Source organism: Drosophila suzukii, chromosome X (assembly GCF_043229965.1).
Source record: "Drosophila suzukii chromosome X, CBGP_Dsuzu_IsoJpt1.0, whole genome shotgun sequence".
Taxonomy (NCBI): domain Eukaryota; kingdom Metazoa; phylum Arthropoda; class Insecta; order Diptera; family Drosophilidae; genus Drosophila; species Drosophila suzukii.
The window spans coordinates 24,523,942-24,549,090 of NC_092084.1; the positions used below are offsets into that span (position 1 = coordinate 24,523,942).

The window sequence follows — 25,149 nt, forward strand, 5'->3', positions numbered from 1 at the left end:
GCAGCTGAACAATAGTAATAATATTATTTACTTAAATATCATAATAGCTTAGATTTCATTTTGGATTGAATTGTGACCACTGCCACAGTTGTTCAGAAATTCCAGCTATGCAAACTAAGAAATTTTTCTGCCAGTGTAATCCCAATTGGAATGTCCTTGGGCAGCTGAACAATAATAATTATAGAAGCGAGTGCGTAGCGCAGTCAAGTGCTTAGAAATGGGCCAGCAACAAAAACACACTTTATTTCCGTTTGCTGCCACAATGACGACACACACACATCTATGCAGTCACCCACACACTCTCAGAACCCACACACACACACTCAATGCGATGGACACAGTGGGAATGGCCTGTTTAAATATGCAATTTCAATTTCCGAAAAACACAAAACGCGTGCAACACGCAGAGGATTCACAGCTCAGGATTTCACTGAATGGCAATGGCAATGTGATGGCTGCCATGGGTTAAAGGAGGAAAAGGGGTTAAAATGGGGAAAGCGGAAAGGCGGAAAGGCGGAAAACCGGTGGCGATTGGGAGGATGTAAAATTTGATGTTGAATTTTACCAGGCAATCGGAAATGGCGGATTTGAGCGGCGGTTGGGCGATGGCCGCATGTTTAATTGGACGCAATTGAAACTAAACTAGCGTAAAATAGAAATAAAAACACAAATAGAATTGCTGCTTGCGGCCATATGGCCGTACAGCCATAGAAATTCATTCGTTTCGTTTCGTTTCGCATAAAAATTAATTACAAATTAATTTACCATAAATTGCACTGAGCACTGAGCACCGAGCACCGAGAACTGGGCGTGGCTGGTCAGTCGAGTGGCCCGAAAGTCGGCCCCAATCACTGGGCCATGGCCCAAACGCATTACGAGTGCGATTTTGTTTTTGCGGGTACCCCAAAAGTCGGGAACGTAGCTCTCTCTGCCATAAATACACATAACGACTGTTCATTAGCGCCCCTCAAAATTCGCACACAGTGGTCACTCGTTTTAAAGGGAATTAATTCAAGCAATCAGTGGCGGGTCGGCTGAAATGCGTTGATTTTTGGCCAACCAACTGTGATTCTGGTAAAAGGGGAAAGGTGATAAAAGTGTTTTCAAAAGAGGTCATTGGCAGAAGTTAATCAAGAAAGAATAATATATTAAAGCTCAATGAAAAGAGGTTCAACAATTTTATTTATTCGCTTACAACACTCTAAATAATTATTTACTGTCTTAAATTGTAACCCCTATGTTCAGTATATTTTTAATTTAATTATATTTATTTTATATTTATTTTATTATAACAAAATTCCTTTATGAAACAATACATTCTTGAATTTGTATTGTACTTTATTTTTGTGCATTGGATTTTTAATAAGCTGAAAAGTAATCTGAAATAAGAGAACTTAAAACAAAACCTAGAATCACAAAAATATTTTTTTATGTTAGAATCTACAAGGAATATAATAAATTTTAATAATAGGTCACCAACAATTCATTTACAAACAGCCATAGCTTTTCATTAAACATTAAACTCTGCAATCGGATGCAGTTATATGCCTTGAAAAATATTTGAGCGATTTGGCCAACATTCCTCTGATGGGCACATTAAACCGCCGAAAGCCATGCTTTTTTCCTACCTCCGATTTTGGCCATTGTTCGGTAGCCTTGGGCCAAAAAAAGGGGGCGGGGCATTGAGGCATCAACCGCATTTTACGAAATGCGGTCAAAAGGACTAATTATGCTAAACGCCAAAACCGCAACAACCAGTTAGCCATGGCCAAAACCCATCCGCTTCTTTTTTCCGCCACTGCAGTTGTAACTGGATGTTTTATATACATATTTTTTATGTGTTTTTCTGCGTTGCGATAAACCAAAAATTGTGCACGATATTTCAATTAAATTGGTATGCCGATGGCCATGCATATGTAATGCATTATGATTTTGGCCACATTTTAGCTGCATTTTGGCCCGCCCCCAAGGAAAGTTTTTAGCAATGCGGAAAAAGCGATGGGCGGAAAGGGCCGGACATGTAAATAACAGCAAAAGTTTTAATTAAATTTTAAATACAAGTTAATTTTTGTGTACTCTCCATCTCTTTCTCTCTCGTTTTGTCTGGATTTTTTTTGGGGAAAATCCATTTTATTTAACTTTGTCTATTATTTATCTTTGTGTGCACGCCGCGTTGAAAATGAGTTTTAAATATTTAGTTGTAATTCATGTTTAGTTTGCATTGTTTGCGGCCTTAAAATCGAAATTAATATTCATGAACCAGCGGCGCCGCTTCAGCCGTTCAAATTTTAATTAGAAATAAATAATTCCAGCACTTGTTGCACCGACAGAGCACCGCACACATGGCCATGGCCATTGCCATTCATAATCCGCAACGCATTCAAGTGATTTGCAAGTAATCATGTTGTACATTTCCAGGCCACACACAGCGCATATTGATGGCTGGGCGTCTATTCTCGCAGCGAATCCCATTCAGATGCCGATTCTTAACCAGATCCTGATTCCAATTCCTGCTCCTTTTCCAGTAATAAACGTGCGTAATCAAGCCATGGCCAGGTATATCTGTCTGAATGTCGAAGGCACACAACAAAAGCCAATGGCAGTGCACATGTGGTGCACTGAGAGGAAGAGGGGGGCACTTGTCCTTGGATTAGTTCCTCTAGTCGGTTATATTTCAGTAAGCACATTTTATAGCTTACTTTTTAAGGCCGGCTTACTTTTTCCTGTCACTCTCGCCAAAAATAGAATTGCTACAACTAAAAACATCTTTGAATTGCTTTATAAGGGCTGTATATAAGGGCTGTATTTAAGGGCTTAATAATAAAACTATGATTAGAGAATATTGCACTTTTTATTTTTCCATGGAAGCATATTTCAGAGTATATTTTTTGGCGCAAAGTTAGTATCACTGTCATTCTCGCCAAAAATCTAATAGTTCCTTCTACGAAAATCTTTAAATTGCTTAATGACTTGTATTCAAAAGCTTAATAATAAAATTATTAGTAGAGACTATGGAACTTTTAACTTTTCCATGTAAGCAAAATTCTTAGCATACTTTTTGGGGCAAAGCTAGTTTCACTGTACATCTTGCCAAAAATCGAATAGCTCCTTCTACAAAAACTTTAAAATGTTTAATAAATTTTATTTCAAAACTATAAAATAAATCTATGATTAGAGAATTTCGATTTTATTATTTTTCCGTGTAAGCATATTTTATAGCATACTTTTTGGGTCAGGGTCTAGTTTTACAGCCTCTCTCACTTAAAAATTGAATATCTCCTTCTAAAAAAATCCTTAAATTGCTTTCTTAATTTTATTTTAAAGCTTAATAATATAACTTTTAATAAAAAATATATTAAATTTTATTTTCCGTGTATGTACCTTAGCACCTGCCTTTCCCTTCTGCCAGCTGTAATATTTGATTTTGATTGAAGTGCAGTCAGGCATGTGCGGCCAAGGAAAAATCGCACGAGACCTTCTGCCTGTTGCCTATTCAGGACCTGTCAGACCCGAGTCCTGAGTCCTGAGCACCGAGTCCTTCCTCCTTCCTCCGTCCGGAGCTCAAGACGAACGCATAATGAGTGCCTGGCAAAGCCGGAGAGACGGGTTGCAAAAAAAATGCATTATAATGCCGCCTGCCAACCGACATGAACGTGAACGAACGCCTCCGTTTCCCCATCCTCCCGGTTGCTCCTGGGACTCCATTTAAGCTACGTGACTATCTGGTCAGGACTGCAGCCAGGGATTCCAGGAAACTGGTTCCCCGAGTTCCCAGAAAGGCTTAGCGAATATGCATTCTTTCACTTCTGCTATTTGATTGATTGATTGCTAATCCTGACGCATTTTTTCCATCCCTTCAAATTTAATTTAATTAATATTTTATGTTGACTAATCGATATCAATCACTAGGAAATCCTATTGCAAGGGGTCAAGTTATGGGTCGGGTAGTAATAGCCTTTTAAAAATGACAACCTAGAGAAAAAGGATCTAAAAGTAATAACATTTTATGAATATATATTTTAAAGCATGCTTATGTTGCCATAAAAATTAAAAATAAATAATAATTCTCTATTAATTTTGAAATTTGTATATAATTATGGAAAATTTTCAAGCGGGATCACATTGAAGTTTAATTAATTTTACACCGAACTGGTATACATTATAAAGGTAAAAACACTTAATAAATAAATGTGGGAATATTTTAAATATATTTTAGACCAACCTTATGAGTTCTGGAACCTAATGTAAAGCTGTAAAACATATTTCCTTAAATGCCAATCCAAGGAGAACTAGTTCCTGTGAGGATTCAGCTCCAGGATTAGAGGAACCCTTGGCCGACTCATCTCGATGCGAGCTGACAGCCATCCTGCGCCTGCCCCCAAAACACGTTGAGCTCCTTTCAGCCCGGGGCTAAGCCATCTCCGACTTGGATTCGGACTCCCGAATCCCGGATCCCCAATCCCCAACCCCTTAGCTTCCCCTTTCGATGGCTGCTGCACTTCTTCAGCTTCGACTTTCTCCACTTTTTCACGCCAGGCAATTTTATGGGCTGCATAAATCAGAGATGGCCTCCCCCATCCAGTCGTCTGTGGGCGTGGCAGGCAATTTATACATGACGACGTTATTATTTGGAGGCCCCCCCGAAAACTACGTAAATACATATATACATACGTTTATATAGTTTAGGCCTTGGTAATTGCCGACACTCGCTGCGCATGAAAATTTAAAACGCAACAAATGAAAGAAAATGTTTCGGCTTTTTTCCAAGTTCCCCTCTCATTTTTTTTATTTTTGCACCCTACACATTTCCAAGTGGCTTTCTGGTTTTGACTGCGAATTAAGGCTGGTGGGAAAAAGGGGCGCAGGACGCAGGACAAAGGACGAAGGACGAGGCCGGCTCTCTGGGCCACAATTTGTTTTGGCCCGTTTTTATTTGGCTGTCTGAGGCCGGCGCTGCGAAGAAAGAAAAAAAACATTTAGGCAACTTGGCCCTTTGAAGGCTCGTGGTCATAAATTCCATTCTCACCACATTTTCCCAGCCTTTGCCGCCTTTTCCAGCGAGTCCTGCGAGTCCTGCGTTTTTCATTTATTCGTTTCGTATTCCTTGCCGCTTTTTTGTTTGCCATTGGCAAGGGGCCGGCACAAACATTTCCGTCTGCCAAGGTGCAAAAAAAACTGTGGCAGCATCAAGAGTCAGCCAAGGCAGCTAAAAATTAAATTGCGTTCACAAAAAGTCGAGCATTAAATGCTCTGTAATATTTAAGAACAGCTTTAGGGGTTATTAAAGGTGTGAAAATTCAAATAAAATTTATATTAGATTTTACATTTGAAAATATAAGCAAAGTTATAAAATGGCTGAACTCATCTTAGTATTTCAAAAGGGTCCTTTAATGTATTTATTAAAACTATTATATGAAGGAAATGTATGGATATATATTTTGTGTTTTGAAGTATAGTATATCCCATAATATTATATCTTCTAAATCCACCTAAACAGACTGCACATTTGTGCCAAGAAGCTCCATTTGACTGGGCCCGACCTGACTGGTAAAAGCCAAACAAAGCATATTTCTGAGTTGACTTCGCCTTTGGTCCTGCCTTTGGTTTTGGCCCCTCGTCCTGGCTCCTTTTTCAGCCAGAGACAGAGACTGCGATAGAGGGAAATAGGGAATCTAAAATGATAATAAAATATTCATATTAATCTGCTTGGCTCATAAAATATTCAGCTGCGTAATTGTTGGCATTACGTTCGAGTCGAGATCCGGGGCAGCCAGCTATGACGACAGTCGTGCCGGCAGTGCCATCATCATCATCATCCGAGGAAATGCCAGGGAAAATCTTACAAGTTTTGTAATTTACACCTGGCTGCCCACTTCATATTTCCACCCCACCCACCCAAAACAAAAAAAAAGATGGCAAAAAAATCTGCTTTAAGGAAAAAAAGCAGGAGGGTCAAATAAACAAAGGGAATAAATCAAAATATTAAATTTAAAAACAAAAGAAAATGTGTTAAATAAAGTATATAGGTAATAAATATATAATTCCCTTTAAACTAGCAAATATAATTGTGTAATATATTGTTATAATGTAAAGTGTAAGTAACAAAATAAGCAAAGGGAACAAATCAAAATATTAAATTTAAAAACAAAAGAAATTATGTTAAATATAATATATAGGTAATAAATATATAATTTATTTTAAATTAACAAATATAAATGTGTAATATTTTGTTATAATGTAAATAAATAAATCAATATTTAAAAACAAAAGAAAATATGTTAAATAACATATATAGATAATAAATGTATACATAATTCCCTTTAAATAAGCAAATATAATTGTGTAATATTTTGTTATAATGTGAAGTGTACATAACAAAAAAGCAAAGGGAATAAACCAAAATATTAAATTTAAAAACAAAAGAAAGTATGTTGAATAAAATACATAGATAATAAATATATAAATTACCTTTAAATTAGCCAACATAAATGTGTAATACTTTGTTATAATGTAAATACCAAAAACAGCTTTAAGGCTAAGCTCAAAGGGGAAACTGTATCAAAGGATGAGTTATACAAATAAACAAAGGAAAAGCGAGTGAGTGAAACCAGTGCCAGTCATTGGCAATCCCATTAAGCTATTCATAATTGCTCATAATTTCGGTTGATTTCATTAGCATATGTAACGTTTTAATTTGATGTGGGAAGCCTCCTTTTCCCACACACCCACCCACCAACACCCACCCACACACACATTCACATTCCGCACCCGCAAAACTCATATGCATAATCAATGGAGCCTCATTAACCTGTCGCTGTCTGGTGTGTTATTGTTGTTGCCCGTTAATTACGCAACCCATAAAATATATATTGCTTCTCATCGCGCTTTACATCAGAATGACGTCGATTAACACCTCATAAATGCGTGTGTGTAGCTGTGTGTAAAACCTGTTAATTGGTTTAACGTTATAAAATTGAAACCGCCGACGTTGTTGTCGGAAGTCGGAAGCCCATGCGGCGTAGGCGTAATATATTCCCGAACCGCCGGAAAACAGGGACTTCCCCCCGCAATGAAAACCATCTGTGTTCCCATCCGTGATATCATTTTAAATAAACTTAAATAATATTGAAATACAAAATATTGTGCTACGTTTTAAGTGGAAAATCCTCCAAGGATGATTTTTAAATTAAAATATTAAACTAACTAAACAATCTTATAGTTAGTTATGAGGTACTTTAAGTAAAATTCATAATATATCCTTTAGGCTTAATATAAATGCAATACAATATGAGTTGTAAATTTAAATAATAAACTAACTAAACAATCTTATAGTTAGTTACGAAATACTTTAAGGAAAATTCATTATATATCCAATAAGCTTAATATAAAGGTATGTATATCATCAATTTAAACAAAATACATTTAAGATTCGCAAGAATGTGCACTTTTCAAAGAGATTTTATTAAGTGGAACGCATTTGACCATTGATATTATTACATTTGTTACCTATTAGGGCAAAAAAAAGCAGAACCGCACACATGCATTTAGTGGCTTGTGTTAATTATGACATTTATTCACCGACTTTGCTATTCCCGCCCTTAGAACACAGCCAATATATATTCATATCGCTTTTGAAACGGATACAGTTGTGGCTTTAATTTGATCTGTTTCCAATAATAATTCATAATTGACTTGATAATGGACTTGATATTAATGTTAATTAAGCCCGAGCGCAGGGCAATTAGTTTCGGGCCCAGAAACTAGCAGCTTTGCCAGTTGAGGCCAAGACAAAGCCCCAAGTTATCCATGCAAATTCATGACTTTGTTCAGCATTTCCGCTACACATACCCACACAGATGAACAAAAATTGAAACACGAATTTGTTGAGCCTGAGACTTTGGCAAGATGTGCGAGGGCAGAGTAAAGACTTCTGAAATTCATTAACAAAAATAAATAAATTTTTTTTTCCATTTTGTAAATAGTAAAGCAATGGACATTTCAAATGTGTTATACATTTTTTTTTAAATGCTCATATTTTTGTACTCAATTTTTAAAAGTTTTTCAGAAAGAAACGGGCACACCTTTTTTTATATTAAACAATTTTTTTATAGTCAATTTCTAAAACTTTTTTTTAATACAAAATCCATAAAAATAAATCACAGCATATTTTGTATTAAAAGAAACCATTTCTTAAATATCTTGACATTTTGCACAGTTTTTTTTATATATTTTTTAAATGTTGATACATTTCTTTTTTTGTTATGATATATGAAATATTTGTTAATGGGTTACATTTTAATTTATACCAAGTTTAGGTATTTATCAATCTTCATATGAAATATTCATCAATGAAATATGGAAAAAATCCTATAACTTTCAAGATGAGATAGTGCAACTTTACCAGGCTCCTCCAAATAGTCTTGGACCACCCCTCGATTTTCGACTGACCATCTGACTCTGTCAACTGGCCGCCCAACAGCGCCGCCTCCTTTATCCCAGTCATCGCATCTTTATGAAGCTGAAGACAAAATTGTGTTGCATCGTTAGTCTAATTGCATTTTGCCAGGCGACAGTAACAACAGATTCGTGTTCTGCTCAACAGTTGCCTGCATATATGTATCGAATGTACGTACATATAAATCCAGATGTATATATTTTGTATATGCAGGCATGCGTGAATGTTGCAGGAATCAAGGAATCAGCCTGCCAGCAGGACACGTAGTCCTCGTCCTGCAAAGGCTGACGGCTGATGGCATTTTTTGGTTATTAAGACGATACGACTTGGACCCACTGCACCATCGTCATCGTCACACACACAGGCACACAAACACCCAAAGCCACACACACAAGCACACACACACTGCCGAGTAATAACTAGTAATTTTGCAACGTTTATGGAAGATGGAGGAGGTCCAACTTTTGACTCTTGATTTCTCTGGCCCAAATGAACCTGACCAACTCGCAATAGCAACAACCGAGCATAACTGGCATTTACCAAATCGATTCAGATGTCAATGGACTTGGGTATACCCTGTGGGAGGTCAAAGATCTATAGTTGATATATGTGGATTTCGGAAAAATATAAATATTATTAGAACAAATATTTTGGAACAGGTATTTAAACTATCGTATCCGGAACTTCAAATTCTTTGCATGGAAAAATCATTGTAATGGATCATTGTTGATATATGTAGATCTTGGAAAAATATAAATATTATTAAAACAAGTATTTTTTAACATGTATTTAAACTTTCGTATCCGGAATTCGGACTTCTTTGTATTCAAAAATTATTGTAATGGATCAATATATTACATAATATTTTCTATGGCTCTTAAAATAAATACATATTTAAGATACAAAATTATTATGCAAATTATTTTAAGTATTTACTAAAAAGAGTTTAAAATATTGCAAATTATAAAACACATTTAATGGGAACTTCTCCTCAGTATTGTGTATTTGTTGTGATTATCAGAAAATGGTTACCTAATGATTACTATATCCAGTATCTGGCTTCAAGCTCCTCTGACATCCAAGAAGATCCGAGTCCCTGGTGCTACCCTCTGCCCACCGAAGTGTGGCCCGCAAATGTGTCGCATTCAAATGAACCAAAACTGAATTGTGTCTGAGCCGTCGCCCCCCTTTGTCGCCCCTTTCCGCACGCCACTGGCCACTGAAATCCTGTTGGCACATTTCGTTGTAGATTTTTGATATTTTCATTACGTGCATCTGCCAGTTACGCCTCTTTGTGTGGGTGTGCACTCGAATGTATATACATATGTACGTATATGGGTCGGGGGTTAAGGAGTACATAGAATGTCGTACATGTGTCCTGGCCTTGGTTAGTAGTTTCATTCTGCCCGGATTTCAGTCGCTTAATCTCTGCTGACATTTGGTGAAACAGCAGAAGCAGCAGCTCCAGTGAAAAGAGACAGATAAAGAGCGGCCCTGCTGATTTACAAGCTTATGAATGCGAAACAACAAGGGATGTGCAAATCTACAACTCAACTGGGCTCTTTTCTTCTGCCAAGCATCCTCATACTTTGCCATCTGAGCTCCTTTCATAGGCAAAATATGTCGGGTTAAACAGTTGCAGTTGGTGTAAGCTGTCGGATGTCTCCTTAATATTTAGATGTCCTCTAAATAAACATTGAATTGTATAAACTTTATAAACAGATGTACAAAACCTCTTATAAATTTTTTTTTATTAAAATCGGAGTTCTATTTTTTCGCCCTAAAAAGCCTGTGTTTTGGCTGGCATAAAGCAAATATTGGTCAGAATGAGGGATGTCATATTTCGTTGAGCTCGTGGTTTAATTTCCAATCTATTGGCGTTCAAATCTAGAAATTTTTAATTTTAGTTTTTTTTTGCAAAAATGGATGATGTATAAAAAATCCGAAAATTGGTCAAAAAATAAATTGTCCGGAAATGGATGCGGATCGTTAATATAAGAGCCAAGCTGCCCAAAACAGTCGGTTTTCTAGCTGTACGACTAAATTTAGCTGAATTATGATTGAAAACCCGCAAAAAAAGTGTTTTTTTGACTAAAATCTTAAATTTACTTCCATTAGTTTTGTTAAAAATCAAGTAGCTTTTTGGGATTTATTACGTACAGCATTCCAAATCACATCTTTAAAACGTAAAATTTTCTTTCGACCCAATATCGAAAGTTTCGTCATGGAACATTGCATGATTAATGATCAACGACATTCGCCCGCTGTTGCTGTCCGGTCTGCTCTCCATTTTCCAGTCTCCGCCTCTCCATTCTCCACTTATCTTCTCTCCACCTTCACTTGCCATCTTCTTAACTTTCTTTTCCCTCCAATTATTGCTCGTTGTCTTCACTTGTCACATTCTTCAATATACATAGTCTTCAATATCCAATTTCTGTTTGTTGTCTTCACAATTCTGTTTTTCAATTTGTTTTCTAAGCCTTTCCGTTTCGTAAATCTCCAGTTTCTTCTCTCTACATTTTCTTTTCTGTATGCTGTTTTTGCGTTCTTCTGTTTTCTTTGTTATTAAGTCTGTTCAGTTTATATTTTTTGATGGAACACCTCGATTTATCAATTCCACGCTTTCTACTCTCATTTTCAGATGATTGTACTACATGCTTTCTTCAATCCCTTAATATTTTCTTATCTTCATATTTTGTTATGAATCTTCACTTTCCCTTCTCGATTCCCCACACCATTTTTCTTCAAATCTCCTCAATTCTCTTCCCTTCTTTTCTTCGCCACTATGGGCACCAAAACTCACAAAACATACAATCTTCTCACCTCTGGGCTTCTCTCCATTCTTCAGCTGTGCCTTTACCATTCTTCCGTTGATCACTAACCCGATCTCACCACATGACCATCCTGATGGCGGAGCAACTGGATCCTGGGCACCGTGCGCCAGAAGAGAATGGCCCCCCGGTTGTGCCCCCCGCGGGCGTAGAGATCGGTGAGGCAGTCGGCCCAGTGGTTGTAGAGCGGCATCCTCGGTGGCTCGCAGGCAGCCAGTGGTGCTCCGGTTCCGGCCATGCAGGCGGAGGTCACCTCCATGGGATACACCAGTAGGCTGGCCACCATTTGGATAATCACCGAGTTGTATTGCTGCTGGTTACGGCTCATCGGGATGAGGCGAAGGCACAGGTGAGTTAGTAAACTGGTGATGGTCAGGACGCTCCATTCGCCCAGGAGACGGGGCAAGATGCCAGCAAAGAGTCCAGCATATCCCTCCTGCTTTATCAGGGTCATCAGGCTGGCGAGGACTCCCTCATAGATTCTCTCCTTACCCACAAACTGGGCTATCTGGCGCACCATTACCACGTAAAAGGGTTGGGTCAGCACCACTGCGGTGGCCAAACGTAGACTATCCCTGGCGAAATTCCACCAGAACTCCTTGAGGCTTGGCTCTTCCCGGGGAGCCCGTTTGTAGGGATGAAAGTGCAGGAAGGCCAGCACCAGATCACCCAGCAAATAGTCCACTGTGCTGGCGGCCAGGCGAGCGGTCAGACCACGATACATCCCCAAATAGCCATCCATCCGCTGGATGTGCAGGACATACTGATGGACGCCGGGCAGGAAGAGGCGTGGCCGCCGGTGCAGCAGGGGGAAATGGAAGGGCCTGGCCTGGATGGGTTCGTGACCCAGTTGGATGAGCACCTTGGCCATTTCGTAGGGATAGTAAAAGGAATTGTAGGCCAGGCGCAGGCAAAAGCGCACCAATTGATTGGGTTTGCCATGATCTGGTGGCTTGCCCGGCGATGTGGAGGATGCGGAGGTTGAAGGGCCCATCTCCACCTCTGATTCCTGGCAACTGCTAGTCGGACTGTCCCCCTCATCCTGGCCAGATTCGAAGGTCATCTGGGAGCTGTGCTCCACCACCAGCGATTCGCTTCGCCGGTGACGCACCACCTGAAGTCCATGTGGTGTGGTGGTGCGACGCATCAGGGCACTGTTATCCGCATCGCCACCACCCATTCCCAATCCTCCTGCCTGAGAATCACGACGATTGTACTCCATGTGGTCCATTCTCGAGTCCCTTCCTGAATGCAGCTCTATCTCAAAAACTCGAATTTAGTCGAACGATCGAAAGATCTAACCGAATTCTGTTTTAATTGAACAAGTAATGCTTATCGACAGGCAAACAGACTTTGATATATGATTCGAAGGCAACTGGGTTATCTCGACATTAATTGATATCTCTAATATTTATTAAAAATAATAAATTATTATTTGATTTATTTAATTCTTACTTGTTTCCTGGTTCTAAATGGGGTTGCTTATAAATTAGTGCACTACTCACAAAGACAATGTTCCATATATTATAAGTTATAGTTCCCTATTTACTTATATTATGGCAGTTAACCATTAATAATGGATTTGTTTTTCTTATATATCACACTTAATTCTTTTAAATTTTAATACAATTTATAGTACACTTCACATAATTGTGGATTCGCTAAATTTCATTACTTTAATAAATTCTTTTAGATTAAACAAATTTCAGTCAAATTACTCATACCATGTATAAAATGTATCCTTTTTTAGGGATAAAGATTAAATTTCCTTGCCATATTTAAAGAATTGAAATGAACTCATTAAATTCGCCAGCGGTTCTTTATGGGTTTCATCTTACCACTGCCATCTGCTCGTTTTGTGCCCCAACTTGCGTTTTTCTTCTCCACTTGATTACAAATCCCGGAAAATGGCAGCACAGCCCCTCCCCCTGATTTCCACCCCCGCCGTCGGCTCTCACTTACTTTTGCAACATGAAATTTCAATTAGGCTGACCCCGCAGCCCTTTTGCTGTTTTTCTGGTCAATTAAATGCAACCATATCGGCTGCCCCTGCACTCCGCAGCCTCATCTCTGCCCCATTTGCCATAACCTTTTCACTTCTCATCGGATTGCATTTTGTTTTTTCGAAAGCCGTTAAAACCTAGTACCAAAATCGAGCAAATCAAGAGCCACCGAAAGCTTAAAATTCCTGTAAAGAGATATGAGAGGTTAAAGCTGTTAACAGAAAAATGAATAACTGGCTAGTAATTACAAAGGTAAAAAAAGGTCCAACATTTATGGGACTCGGAAAAGCTGCAGAGAAATTCGCTATAATTGCTCCTGAAATAATACAAATATTTAAAGGTTTTGATAACTTTTTTCCCCACCAAACGACCTTGAACCCAGCCAAAAGTAATTATCCCACTGCATATCATTGTTTGATGACCCACAGCAATTTTCCACTTACTTAGATAGTCCCGGTTCTGTTGAGTCAGTTGAGCTCGACCTCTGGAGCATGGAAACCAATCACACAACCCAGTGCCCAATCGCACCCCCCGACTTAACCCTTTTTCCACCAACCGGCCTTAACCCCCAATGGCAATCGCATGCAATCCATTCCGACCAAGCGACCGAAAGCAAATGCAACTTATGCGACACGCACAGTTGATTAACAATGTCGCAATTTTTGAACCGAACCAACGACGAAATCTCACCCAGGGCTAAAATGCACGGAAAAAAATGCACTTCAATTTCAAGTGCATATATATAGCCCCATTTATAAAATGGAAACTATAAAAATTCGGCAGTTTTATAACTAAATAAATATAAGGTAAAACCAACTGGTTATAATATAATGAATCAGAAAGAATTAAGAGTTTAATTTAAGTACAACACATTTTTAAACTTGTATAAAAGAAAATACATTTATTTAATATAAAAGGTAAAGTTTTTTTCAAGGACCGTAAAGATTGTACTTTTTATAAAAGGATCTTAAAAATAATCCAAATTGGAGGTTTATATTTTTGTTTTTTTTTTTTTTGTTCATGAAATGTATATTATTTTCATTTTTAAGAACTAGTTTTAAATATTTTATGGATGATATAAATAATAAAATATACCATTAATGCTTCTTCAGCTCTTCTTTAAGGCTTAAAACCCACCAGGTCTGGTTTTTTTAAATAAATTATGTTACCCTATTTTTTCTGAGTGTACCACCCACCCACTGAACCAGCAAACCACCCACCGCCCTTCTCCACACGCACTGGCACGATTATTGCACATCACTAATTAGTGATGTGTGCGACGCATCGCGCCTAAAATTTCTGACCATCAAAAGGGGGTGGTGGGTGGTTGAAGGCGGATAAGGGATGGGCATCCAAAGTGGGTGGTGGGTGACCAGTGGAGTGGGTGGGGGTAGCCGTTGGCAGAGCGAGACCTGACGTTGACATTCCACTAACAGTGAAATTGTTTTCCAAATCCTAAGCTTGCATGTTAGCCACATGCAACAACAGCAACATCAACATCCCGAAGGGGGTTGGGGGTGCTGGTGGGTGGTTGGGTGGCTGGGTGGTGGGGCAACCACGAACGGCAGCAGCGAATGAATGGCAATGAATGCGACACTGGACGGGCGGACCAACTGGACGGCAGACAGGCAGGCAGGGGCATTTTCAGCGCCATGGCCATGGCCATGCATCACCGATGGCCACCGCCAATAGAGCACCACCCTCACCACCACCACCACCCAGTGGGCCCCACCACCACCCACTCACCAACACCACCGCGCTGCAGTGGATCCCACGTTGCGTGTGTGGTAAATAGTGAACTGTTCGCATTTTCCCTGACTCCCTCGCTTTGGTGGCTGCAGTGCTCTATAAGAAATATAACCTATCAGCTATTACATCTTCGTAATATTTTTCATTTTATAACACTACCCTTTCAAAAGAAATAATAAATAATAAATAATAAGATATTTAATAGATAATACCCAATTTCACCACAAGTTAATCAATCTATATTTGTTTAAAATAAATCCCACACTTATAATACTATAATATTCCAAATAGTATTGCAAAAGGTTCTGCTACAAAAAGGTAAATCGCTTTCCAACACTGCAAGTGAAATGTAAGCCAATCTACAGTTGTACTCGATGTCAAACACAATCCCTTCTTCTTGTTGCATTTGCACTCAAACAATTTGTGTTTTTTTTTTTAAGAGTACCGATGGCGGTGGTCGTACTGAGGGGTACTGAGAGTTAGTGGACAACGCTGCTGTCTGGGGATTAAAACTGCCGGATGCAGTGCGGAAATCAAAATGCTATGGCGGCCAGCCATCGGACACAACTGACGAGGCCCATTCGAAAAAAAAGTACCCGGAAAAAACCCCCAAACGGTTCGAAATCAAAATGGAACTCCGAATGGGAAACGGACGAGGATTCGGGGGCGGTAACAGCAGTTTAAATGGCAACTAATCGCAAAAGGCAGTAGCTCCAACTGTACAGAGGGAAAATTACTGTCACCAAGAAGCCGTTTTGCAACACTCACTTAGTATTTTTTTTTTAATTTTTACATTATTTCGAGTATTTGACAAATTTCAAACTAAATTGAATATTTTCATATTTAAACAAGGAAAAACGCTATAGTCGAGTACCTCGACTATCAAATACCCGTTACTCAGCTAAATACAGATATGCAAGTAGCAAAGCGAGATTAAAATGCGACCCCTACCAGCGGTATACAGAATTAAGCGTTAGGGGCGTAAGGGTGGGCGTGGCAAATTGTTTTTTGGACCAATCGATAGGTATTGACGAGACAAATACATTCACAGGTTTTCGCGGTTTGTGGGCGTTAGAGTGGGCGTGCCACTCTACTGAAACAAACTTGCGCTGCGTAAGAAGCTCAGGAATCTGCACGCCAAATCTCAATAGCCTAGCTCCCATAGTTTCCGAGATCTCAGCGTTCATCCGGACAGACAGACGGACAGACGGACAGACGGACATGGCAAGATCGACTCGGCTAGTGATCCTGATCAGGAATATATACACTTTATGGGGTCGGAAACGCTTCCTTCTGCATGTTACATACTTTCCGACGAATCTAGTATACCCTTTTACTCTACGAGTAACGGGTATAAAAAGCAAAACTTATTCATTAAATTAAAATTCCGCAAATGTTTACTATCTTTATCAATATTATTTACAGTTCGACAAGACCAGTTGCTTCATAAAAAATTTAATATATTTTTACCAACACTGGAATTGTATTGAAATATTTTTTCGGCACTATCTATATACTATAAATAATTCCAAAAATATAATAAAATAATTTTGTAAATTTGCCAACACATTTTCTCTCTGTGTGGCAGAGCGCATCGGACATGGCCACGTTTAGATAGCCATGTGGAGGTGTTTGCATAATGAATGAGCCCCAACCAGTGGCAACAACAGCCGCTGACCATCAACTGCGGCTCCCGAATTGGAAAAGTGGGCGGGAAAATGGGAAATCCGGGAGGGGGGGGTGGTAGTAGTGTCGACTTGGTCTCACGCACAAGACAATGAAATCAAACGACAAACGCAAATGTGATCAATTACAGTTTGTGAATTTTAACGGCAAATGGCCAGAAAGCCATTGTTGTGCATTTGCGGTGGGGATGGATGGTGACTCTGGCCAGCCAGGGTTGCCAGCTCCATCTTTGCATCTGCATCGCCGCATGGCTGAATGCCTGACCGAAATTCCGGACAACCCAGTGAAGGGCAAGGCAACAAGTCATTATTGTAATTATGTTAATATTCACCCCATCCAATGCAATGCAATCCAGTCCCCATACTATCCACACCCAGGACATCCCGGGGAGAGTACGTGCCCCGGGAAAATGGGGCTGTGTCAACCAAGAGACTGGAGAGTAGACTAAACTGCTTGATGGCCTGCTCATATGGCCGGAAGTCTGTCAATTTGCGTATAATTTGTTTATGAGCTTCGCACACACACACACATCTCCAAAAACGCCTCCAGAGCGGATACGGAAGCTGGAAATCAGAGCAAGGAAACGTTTTGATTTCATTCAGCTACCTCAGTGTCTCTCAAATCCCAGCCACAACGATGCTCATAATAATAGCACTGCCAGTTGGAATATTTTTGCATAGTTATAATATTTGCAAGTATAATTTAAACACCCAAATCACGCTTGGTATAAATTTTGTTGTTGAAATATTAATCTCTTTCTTTAATTAATTAAATTATTAGTTTAATTAAAATTAAAGACATATATTAACACAAAATATTTTACAAAAATCCCAAACTTAAAAAGGCAAAGAAGTTCTATTATTTTACCCTTAACTGTGTCACTATGAGCTTATGACGCAGTCGTTTCTTGGCATTTTTAAACACTTGAGTGGGTCAGGAGTTTACCGGGTGTGGTGCCATGTGGTGGAGTGTATTAAAAATGGAAACATCAATTCAAACATTTAAACCAAAACAAATGCAGTCAAAACTGAAAGGCTTCGATTCAAATTCAATGGCAAAAGAATTCTTGGAATATTTTTTGCTAAATGGAATTTGCTAGTTTGCAAAAGCTGTATTTTTTTGCATTAAGTGAGTTAAATTTGGTAGATAGATGAAATAAAAATAGGTTACATTTAAGATCAAGAAAAAGTAAACAGTAAGCAAAAAAAATAGTAAAAGATGATTTGTTGAAGCAATAATATTTAAGGACTAAACAAATATACATAAATAAGTTCATTTATAAATTATTAAATATTTTAAAAGTATATATATTTTTTTGTGTAAGAAAAAGGAAAGAAGATTAGTGTTCTATGAAAATTTTCACCCAGCTGCCATATCTGTATTAAGCAATCGAGTCAGTTTTCACTTCTACTTCCTATTATGTTCAGGTTCTGATTTCGGAGATCTCTAAACAATCGCGAGCAAAATTCCTTATAGACAATCAGGCAATGGCACGGTATCTGACAAAGATCGTGATTCTGGGTGCCCAGGTGGTGGGGCGGGCGCTGATGAAGACGCTGCGCCAGGAGCTGCAGGCCTTCGAGGATGCGGCCCGAATGCACGAGACCATGACGGCCAACTCGCGCGACAGCAGCAGTAGTGCGAGGGTCAAGGGTATGACCCTGGTGGAGGCCCAGCAGATCCTCAATGTGCAGGACCTGGGGGACCGTCAGGCCATTGACACGCACTACCAGCACTTGTTCCGGGCGAACGAGAAGTCCTCCGGCGGCACCTTCTACATTCAGTCGAAGGTCTTTCGGGCCAAGGAGCGCATCGACCAGGAACTGGCCAGGCTAGAGGAGTTGGCCAAGGCCAAGGCCACCTCGCATCCTGCATCCCCACCTGCAGCCCCATTCCCATCCCAAGGCGAATCCCAGTCCCAGGCCAAGTAGCCAGGCCACCACCAGAGCCGGTGTCCAATCCCAGCTGAATTCCCGGCCTGGCTTTTCGTGGCGTTCATCGATCTGTCCTGTAATCTCATCCACCAAATCGTCCTTCAACTTCTAGTACATGTGTATATTTAAATAGTCGAATAAATAGCGTAAACTTTTGTAGGAGATGATAAATAAATACAAAATAAAAGCAAAAATATAAACATCTATAAATATTTACAACGTTCAAGAAAAGTGGAAGACTTTTGCGTTGCCAACATAAAACCAGGGGTCGCAATTTCTTTTTATATATATAGTTCTTCAATGTCTCTGATTTTAAGTAACGATGTCACTACATTTAGTTTTGTTTTCTTCAATATGTGACTAATTTATACATACACACTTATGGATAAGAGTGTTATTCTTGGCCTGTGCGACTTGGAACTAAAAATCTCATTATTCTTCAGAAAATAAAATCAACACATAATGAATATTTTTATGAAATATAACAAAATTCTGTTTATTTCTAGATCCAATCAAATTCAAATGAGAAGGCACATAAAACTAATTTGAGGCAGTGTACAAATCGAAATCGGAGCAAAATTAGCGTACGATCTAGTAGCCAGGAAATGCATCAAGTTAGCCATGAAATCAACTGTCAAATAGAATTTCGATTCGGATTTGGACCTAAGGGACAGAGCCCCAAATAATTTCAGTTTCGTTTTCGGGCTCGACAACACAACATCTACGTGTTCTACAAACTTATTTAGGCAAGTGAAAAACAAGTTTTTTTTTATTTTATTTATTTAGTTGGTTTTTTTTACTCTCCGGTCTCCGGTCTCCGGTCATTTTCAGATATGTGAAACACTAATTAACCTGTAGAATAGCCCCAGGATGTAACGTGACGAGTCCTCCGTAATACAGACCCATACAATTGGTATTTTCACACGTGAGAGCTCATAGCATACGCCAGTAACCAGAAAAAGACCTTGTATAAGGCAGCTAAGACTAACAGAAATTATTGGATGATGTTATACTCTGATACAGAAAGGGTAAAGCACACTATGTTCAACACAAGTGACGTAAAGTTAAGACTCATTGACTTTGTAAATATTTTGAGCCACTTCGTTAAAATGGATGGAAGAGCAAAATCCCCAAATATCGCCAGCTACCCTCTCAAAATTGTATTGTATTAAAGGACCCAAAAACGAAACTTTCGATTTAACAGACACGCCACCAATTAAGGTAATATATTTAAACAAAATGTATTTACGATCTATTAATCCCAGAACTAACCCTCCTCTAAGGAATTTATATGCATGTGCCCTTAACATATATAAGCTCCAACAGAAGTTAATGTACTCAAGGACCCAAGCACGAAACGTTCACTTATTAATAGACACTCGTGTAATTAAGGCTTCAACTAGGTAATCTATTTTAAAAATCATTGTATCGATCTCTTAATCTTAGAACTAACTCTTTCTTAAGGAAATTCTATGCATATGCCCTTAACATGTAAGCTTCAACAGGAGGATGACGTCCGTTATAATCCTGAGGAAGAGGTTGGTACTACCATCAAAGAATCTTAGGCTTAACTTTAATAAGCCCTTGTCTTTGCAGCTATTCCAGGTATCCACATAACTGGGGCTGCGCGATAGAGGATGAGGATTTGCATCACACTCGCACAACTTCTGAAGAAGACAGCAACGCATTGAAGTACACATCGTATTATAAAATATTTTATTTATCCAGAAACTTTAGCACAGAACGATTATGTACCGGCACACACAATTGTAAATCACACATCACACATAAAAACAATGTAACGTAACGTAACGTAGCCAAGCCAATACTGTTCAGAACGTCGACCTAGTTAAAATAAAAATGTATACCACAAAATGCTTACAAAAATGCTATAATAATTTAATAATTAAATGTAATATGGTGAATTTTTTTATGAGGGTCTACCTACAAATGCCGAACTACGTACTTGCCTATGGCAAGACGGACATTGTTAGATCGACTCGGCTAGTGAGGATGAAGAATATATATACTTTGCAGGGTCGGACAAGGTTGCCACCTGTTCCATAATTCGACGAATTTAGTACTACACCCTTTTACTCAACGTGTAAGGGGTAAAAAGTACTAGCTCTAAAAAGTGCTATAAATTGATGCATATGGTCTTGATATGGTGATATTGTAAGCGGCAAATGCATTATTTCTATTTGTAAAAGCCTTTTCTCCTGGTTAATAAACGGCTTACAGCCACTTAAGCACATAAAAAATGATAAAATCTTTAAATCAAATCTGTAGCTATTAGCATATTAGCTATCTATTGAAAGCTTATCAATGAAATTAAGTACCAACTCTCGAAAATATCTTAAATCTAAATATTAAATGTGGTTTTTAAGCAGCGTCTTCACAAATTAAAAATTTCGATTTTGTTGTCCAGTGTAATGGTAATTTTCGGCCCCTGAGTATTAGGTCCAGTAAAATTAAAATAAAACAAGGAAGAACGCTATAGTCGAGTACCTCGACTATCAGATACCCGTTACTCAGCTAAATAGAGATATGCAAGTAGCAAAGCGAGATTAAAATGCGCCACCTACCGGCGGTATACAGATTTAAGCGTTATGGGCGTTAGAGTGGGCGTGGCAAATTTTTTTTTTGAACCAATCGATAGGTATTGATGAGAACAATACATTTCAGTTAAAATTTTTTATCTAGCATAAAAATTGTGGGCGTCACAGGTTTTCGCGGTTTGTGGGCGTTAAAGTGGGCGTGGCAAACTTTTTTTTGGGTCAATCGATAGGTATTGATGAGAACAATACATTTCAGTTAAAATTTTTTATCTAGCATCAAAACTGTAGGAGCCACAGTTTTGGGCGGTTTGTGGGCGTTAGAGTGGGCGTGGCACTCTACTGAAACAAACTTGCGCTGCGCAGGAATCTCAGGAATCTGCGTGCCTAATCCCAGTATTGTAACTCTCATAGTTTCCGAGATCTCAGCGTTCATACGGACAGACGGGCAGACGGACATGGCTAGATCGACTCGGCTAGTGCACCCAGAAAAAAATCCGTTCGAAACGTTCAAAAATCAAGACCAAACGTTGTCAAAAAGTGCGTGAGCCCGTTTGTTGACAGTTCATGAACAGGTGTTCGTAAAATGTGACCGAAACTTTAGGGTCGGGTTCCGAACGAATGGTGTCAGTTTAAGAACATTTCGGGCTTAACCTGAGAACATAAAAATCTAAAAAAAAACGAGGTTTGTGTACACGCTAGACTTTCTGGACGCCTGGTAGAGATTTATTTAATTTCCCACCTTATGTTTTGTTATTGCTAGAATTCAATGTATTTTGGATATTTTGCTGAAGACAAAGAATTTATTTATTAATAGAAATAATGTTTTAATAAAACTTACAATTCACAACCGTCTTCTCGCGGACTCGAACATGTGCTACCATGTGTCGGAGGCGGACGCTCTAGCAGCTGGACCACCGAGCGAATTTTTCGAGTGCGGACAATCGGGACACTAGACCTACATACATGTTTTTATGAACGATGTTGATAATTTATCGATTTCGATAGATTTTAACGCGTCTATCGCAGCTTTTTCATGAACGGCGTTCGATATCTGAGAACCTTTTTTCGCAATTTGGAACCAAGTTGTTCGTCGGTAGAAATTGATACCAACACCGTTCGATTTTCGTGAACAAACGTTCGAAATGTGAGAACTAAAAATGGAGAACGGATTGTTCGCATTTCAATAAAAATGTTCTTGATTTTTTTCGTTCTTTTTTTTCTGGGTGTGATCCTGATCAAGAATATATATACTTTATGGGGTCGGAAACGCTTCCTTCTGCCTGTTACATACTTTCCGACGAATCTAGTATACCCTTTTACTCTACGAGTAACGGGTATAAAGACAGTAAACTAAATCGAAGCAAATTTTTTCTACCGATCTAGTAGCCAAGAAATGCATCAAGTTAGCCATGAAATCAACTGTCAAATCGAAATTCGATTCGGGACCACAAAACTGATAATTCCGAGGCCGACGCCCTGACTGAATGCTGTTTCCTGTACAGGAGTGTAGTTTTGGATAAACGCAATTTGGACACTCTAGATAGCCGCCAGCGAACCCCGAACGTAAGCGCAATGTCACAAGTAATACCCAACACGCCCACACCCCAAATGCTGACGACATCAACGCCCATAGAACCCATGAAACCACCACCAGCGTTCCCCACGCTAGGCGGCGCAAACATACACGAGCAGGCGTCCGATATGATTATACGGGCCACCACGATTTTCGAGGAGCTAAAGCACGACGACGCGAACCTGGAGAACGTGCCCCACCACGGAGTTGAGACTGAGCCGGAGGAGGATTCCCCATACGGCGACAACGGCAACTCCAAGATCCGGATAATGCCCAGTGTAAAGCTAATGGCCACGCCCCCTTCCTCTGATCCCAAGCGCAAGTTCGTCTGCCCGTACGACAACTGTACAAAGAGCTATGCCAAGAGCTCCAACCTGCGGTCCCACCTCACCTGGCACACGGGCATCAAGCCCTTCGTCTGCAGCGAGCCAAAGTGCGGCAAGGGATTCAGGCGCTCCGACGAGCTCACCAGGCACCTGCGGACGCACACCGGCGAGAAGCCCTTCGAGTGCATCCAGTGCACCAAGAAGTTCTCACGCAGCGACCACCTCACCAAGCACCTGGCCACCCACGACCGCCAGCTGAAGAGCAGCCCGCATAAGAAATCGTTGCCGACCAGCGGAGGCGGAGGCGGCATGTGACTAAAGCCCTCGAAGAAGCACTCGCACTCGCAGTCGGAGTCGGACTCGGGCTTTCACTTCATAGCCGCGATGGTTGGTTGCGGGGAGCCCAACATGGACCACCACCACCATCAGCAGCAGAATCAGCACCAGCCGCCCGCCGACTGCCACCACAAGCCGCTGAAGATCAAACTGGAAAGGCCAGAGCACAGCGACAAGTACCAGATCGTGACTCCGGACCACCAGCATCCGAGTCAGGGCCAGAACCAGAGCCAGCTGCCATCTTTCCTGGACCAGGCCAAGCCCGAGGTGAAATATGAACCGGTCGATGAAATTGTACATACCCTCTCTCAGTTACCACCGGCGGACGGTCCCGGCACCTACGGGATCCCCCAGTTCGTCCAGGATTTTTTCTAACGATCTAGTAGCCAGGAAAAGCATCAAGTTAGCCATGAAATTAACTGTCAAGTCGAATACCGATTCGGATTTGGACCTAAGGGCCAGAGCCCCAAATAATTTCAGTTTCGTTTTCGGGCTCGACAACGCAACATCTCCGTGTTTTATTAACTTATTTAGGCAAGTGAAAAACAAGTTTTTTTTTTTAATTTATTTAGTTTGTTATTTTTTACTCTCCGGTCTAACAAAGTGAACTTTTTTCATTTTCAGATATGTGAAACACTAAGTTTACCTGTAGAATAGCCCCAGGATGTAACGTGACCAGTCCTCCGTAATACACACCTACACACTTGGTATTTTCACACGTGAGAGCTCATAGCAGACGCCAGTAAACAGAAAAAGACCTTGTATACGGCAGCCAAAACTAACAGAATTTATTGGATGATACGGAAACGGTAAAGCACACTATGTTCAACACAAGTGACGTACAATTTTGAGCCACCTCGTTAAAATGGATGAATGGAATGAAATCGGCAGCAACCCTCAGAATTATATGGTATTTAAGGACCCTGATACGAAATTTTCACTTAAATAGACACGCCACCAATTAAGGTAATCTATTTAAATAAAATATGCATGTGCCCCTAACATGTATAGGCTTAAACAGAAGAATCAGGAGGATGAGGTTGGTATTACGATTTAAGAATCTAATGATTAACGTTCAGTATCCCTTACCTTGCAGCCATTCCAGCTATCCTCTCAAAATTATATTGTATTTAAGGAGCTTTCACTTTTTAACAGACACTCGTGTAATTAAGGTTTCAACTAGGTAATCTATTTTCAATGAATCATAGTTACGATCTATTAATCTTACAACAATCTTTTTAAAAGAAATTTCATGCATGTGCCCTTAACATGTAAGCTTCAACAGAAGTAGGACGTCGTTATAATCCTGAGGATGAGGTTGGTACTTCGATCAAAGAATCCAAGGATTAACTTTAACAAACCCCCTTTGCAGCTATTCCAGGTATCCACACATAACTGGGGGCTGCGCGATAGAGGATGGAGGACTTGCATCATACTCGTAAATAAATACATCGTATTATGTTATACATGGAAGGTACTGAAGAAAACATCGCAACACATTGAAGTACACCTCGTATTATAAAATATTCTATTTAACCATATAACGTTATCGTACCGACATACACTACATTATACATCATTCCTCGAATTTATAATATCGCAAATGTAACACAAACACGAATTACATTACACTACTAAACCATATGCAGTTCAGAAGGTCGACTTAGTTAAAATAAATGTTTATGCCACAAACAAAAA

General features: G+C 39.6%; 3 protein-coding genes and 1 long non-coding RNA gene across 4 annotated transcripts in view; 3 read left to right on the plus strand and 1 right to left on the minus strand.

Moving 5' to 3' along the window:
• Positions 1-20,436, plus strand: part of LOC118878382 (uncharacterized) — a 109,070-nt gene extending 88,634 nt beyond the window's left edge. Inside the window, exon 5 of the long non-coding RNA XR_011604577.1 lies at positions 20,255-20,436. This is a non-coding gene — a long non-coding RNA (uncharacterized lncRNA). The remainder of the gene's footprint in view (positions 1-20,254) is intronic.
• Positions 10,595-12,630, minus strand: LOC108004588 (mitochondrial carrier homolog 2). Its single transcript, XM_017067527.3, has one exon. The coding sequence runs from the start codon at positions 12,515-12,517 to the stop codon at positions 11,333-11,335; it is 1,185 nt and encodes a 394-aa protein (XP_016923016.2). The 5' UTR covers positions 12,518-12,630; the 3' UTR covers positions 10,595-11,332.
• On the plus strand, positions 18,120-18,817 carry LOC108004619 (mitochondrial import inner membrane translocase subunit tim16). The gene has a single exon (XM_017067559.4). It carries the CDS (start codon positions 18,212-18,214, stop codon positions 18,653-18,655), a length of 444 nt encoding a protein of 147 aa, XP_016923048.1. The 5' UTR covers positions 18,120-18,211; the 3' UTR covers positions 18,656-18,817.
• A 2,224-nt stretch (positions 20,437-22,660) lies between the features above and the next one.
• Positions 22,661-25,149, plus strand: LOC108014522 (Krueppel-like factor 13). Its single transcript, XM_070997230.1, is given in 5 exon segments — positions 22,661-23,985; positions 24,076-24,494; positions 24,548-24,634; positions 24,697-24,768; positions 24,824-25,149. A coding segment is annotated over 1 exon segment (1,038 nt). The 5' UTR covers positions 22,661-22,788; the 3' UTR covers positions 23,827-23,985; positions 24,076-24,494; positions 24,548-24,634; positions 24,697-24,768; positions 24,824-25,149.

What these genes read in the sequence shown, in the direction of transcription:
- LOC108004588 (XM_017067527.3), bottom strand. Translation starts at nt 12,517, where the DNA reads ATGGACCACATGGAGTACAATCGTCGTGATTCTCAGGCAGGAGGATTG.
- LOC108004619 (XM_017067559.4), top strand. Translation starts at nt 18,212, where the DNA reads ATGGCACGGTATCTGACAAAGATCGTGATTCTGGGTGCCCAGGTGGTG.